We start from the raw sequence: 1,924 nt of genomic DNA on the forward strand, positions 1-1,924 counted from the left end.
CTGTATATACACTGGTATATATATTCCATTATGCGTTTACTATTTTAATATGGTCTATGGAGAGATTGATTTGTGATGGCAATCAAATGCAGGCCTGTGGCGTGTTCAAATGCAGCACCACACACACAAACTGACTGATGCTCCAGACTCGGCCGGACCGACCCAGCTGCAGAAAAACACACTGGACTCACTGATCCGGGCCACACTGACCTTGCTGTCACTTTCACAGTACACAAGTGCCTCTTTGTAGAACTTGACGGCTCGTTCGTAGCCGCGCTGGCTGCTGCAGTGTTTGGCGATTTCAGCGCAGATCTCTGCGGCGAGCTGCTTCTGCGCGGGCACCGAGTCGGGCTGCTCCAGCTGAGCGCGCTTCAGCACCTTCGCCTGCACATCTCTCGCCTGAGGAGGAACAACAATTCAAACAAGTGCTCTGGGCAAGAAATTAAACAAACACTTCACCTTGAAAATTACAATTCTGTTAGTATTTTGTCAAAGTATGTTTAGGTATATACTTCAAAACATACTTGTATAGTACATGAAATATAACTTGGTAAATTTAGGAGGTTGTGAATGTAAATTGGTCTTATGAGGTGAGCTGTTGAAAGCTTTCAGAGTCGTATTATTTTAGTATGATTTATTTACTACTATAGATTTTATTAACATTTTGAATTTGCTTTTATTTTTATATTTGAAGTTTTCTTTTTTTATTTTTAGTTTACATTCTAGTAATTTTGTGATTTTCTGTTTTGTTTATCTATTTACATATCTAAATAGCTTCAATTTATTTCTTTATATATATATATATTTTGTTTTTTTGTTTAAGTAAGTTTATAAGATATTACTTTTAGACATAAAAGTATTACCTTTTAAATACTGTATTTATAATATAATATATTATAATATAATTATTTTTTATCAGAATTAAACACATTTTCCTCCATATTCTCTTCACCATAAATGCAACAACAACAATAATAGAATAAAATAAAAATTGGTACACAAAAAATGAAGATTCTTTTTTATTTTCTGTTTTAGCTGTAGTAATTTTAGCACTTAAACTTATTATTTATTTAAGTTACTTGTCAAGACAACATTTCAAAAAGTTTTTCATCTAATATTAAACGTTTATTTCAGCCTTATTTCAATTACTGAAAATATTTTTTTATCATTTTCGTTAACAATAACAGCACTATTTCAGAGAAAAAGACACTCGACTCACTCTCTGTAAGGACAGTAATGCTTCGTCATTTTTATTGACTTTGCTCTGGACTTTGGCGAGAAGCACAAGATAGCGACAGTCTTCGGTAAGAAGCGGCAGCTCATTTACTGAAAAATAAAGACAGAAAGACACAACTGATCCCAATTGAAGAGATGCAACTGCTTTGTGCATTACACAAAAATTGTATTTTAAATTACATTAAGCTGAACCAGCTTCCATACATCAATCAAAAGTGCACCCCCATGTTCTCCCATGACACATGAATTAATCCTGAATTAATTTGTCAATCATGTAACAAGTTGCATTTCTAAGGTGTAGTAACTATAGCATAAAATACAAGTAAAAATACCCAGCAGACATGCAGTATTGCTCTTTATTGCTTAAACACACATTTCATCCCTTATCAAACTTACAAACTTTTGTGTTTGATGACGGACAAAATCTAAACAAGCTCAGAGCTCCACTAATCTTTTGGAAACAGCACATTAAGGCCCAATCCCAATTCTACCCCTTAGCCCTTCCCCTTTCCTTTTCCTTTTCGCGCGTTCACGTGAAGGGGTAGGGGTGTCTCGATTCTCTTTTGGTTGGAGGGGTAGGGGTAGGGGAAGTTAGGGGGGCGTTGACAAGTATCTTTGCTCCTGGATGTGTGAGCTGCGCGATCTCTGATATGTGTGTGTGTGTGTGTGTGTGTGTGTGTGTGTGTGT

The 1,924-nt window shown here is 35.9% G+C and overlaps 1 protein-coding gene across 1 annotated transcript in view; it reads right to left on the bottom strand.

Moving 5' to 3' along the window:
• The window catches only part of LOC107677919 (tetratricopeptide repeat protein 21B-like), a 29,775-nt gene that overhangs the window by 12,688 nt on the left and 15,163 nt on the right, over positions 1 to 1,924 (bottom strand). Inside the window, exons 19-20 of the mRNA XM_016472990.1 lie at positions 1,220 to 1,326; positions 211 to 399 (exon numbers count right to left, since the gene is read on the bottom strand). Of these exons, the coding sequence (XP_016328476.1) occupies positions 211 to 399; positions 1,220 to 1,326 (296 nt within the window). The remainder of the gene's footprint in view (positions 1 to 210; positions 400 to 1,219; positions 1,327 to 1,924) is intronic.

The sequence above is a fragment of the Sinocyclocheilus anshuiensis genome, unplaced genomic scaffold (genome assembly GCF_001515605.1).
Source record: "Sinocyclocheilus anshuiensis isolate Anshui unplaced genomic scaffold, SAMN03320099.WGS_v1.1 scaffold164, whole genome shotgun sequence".
NCBI lineage: Eukaryota > Metazoa > Chordata > Actinopteri > Cypriniformes > Cyprinidae > Sinocyclocheilus > Sinocyclocheilus anshuiensis.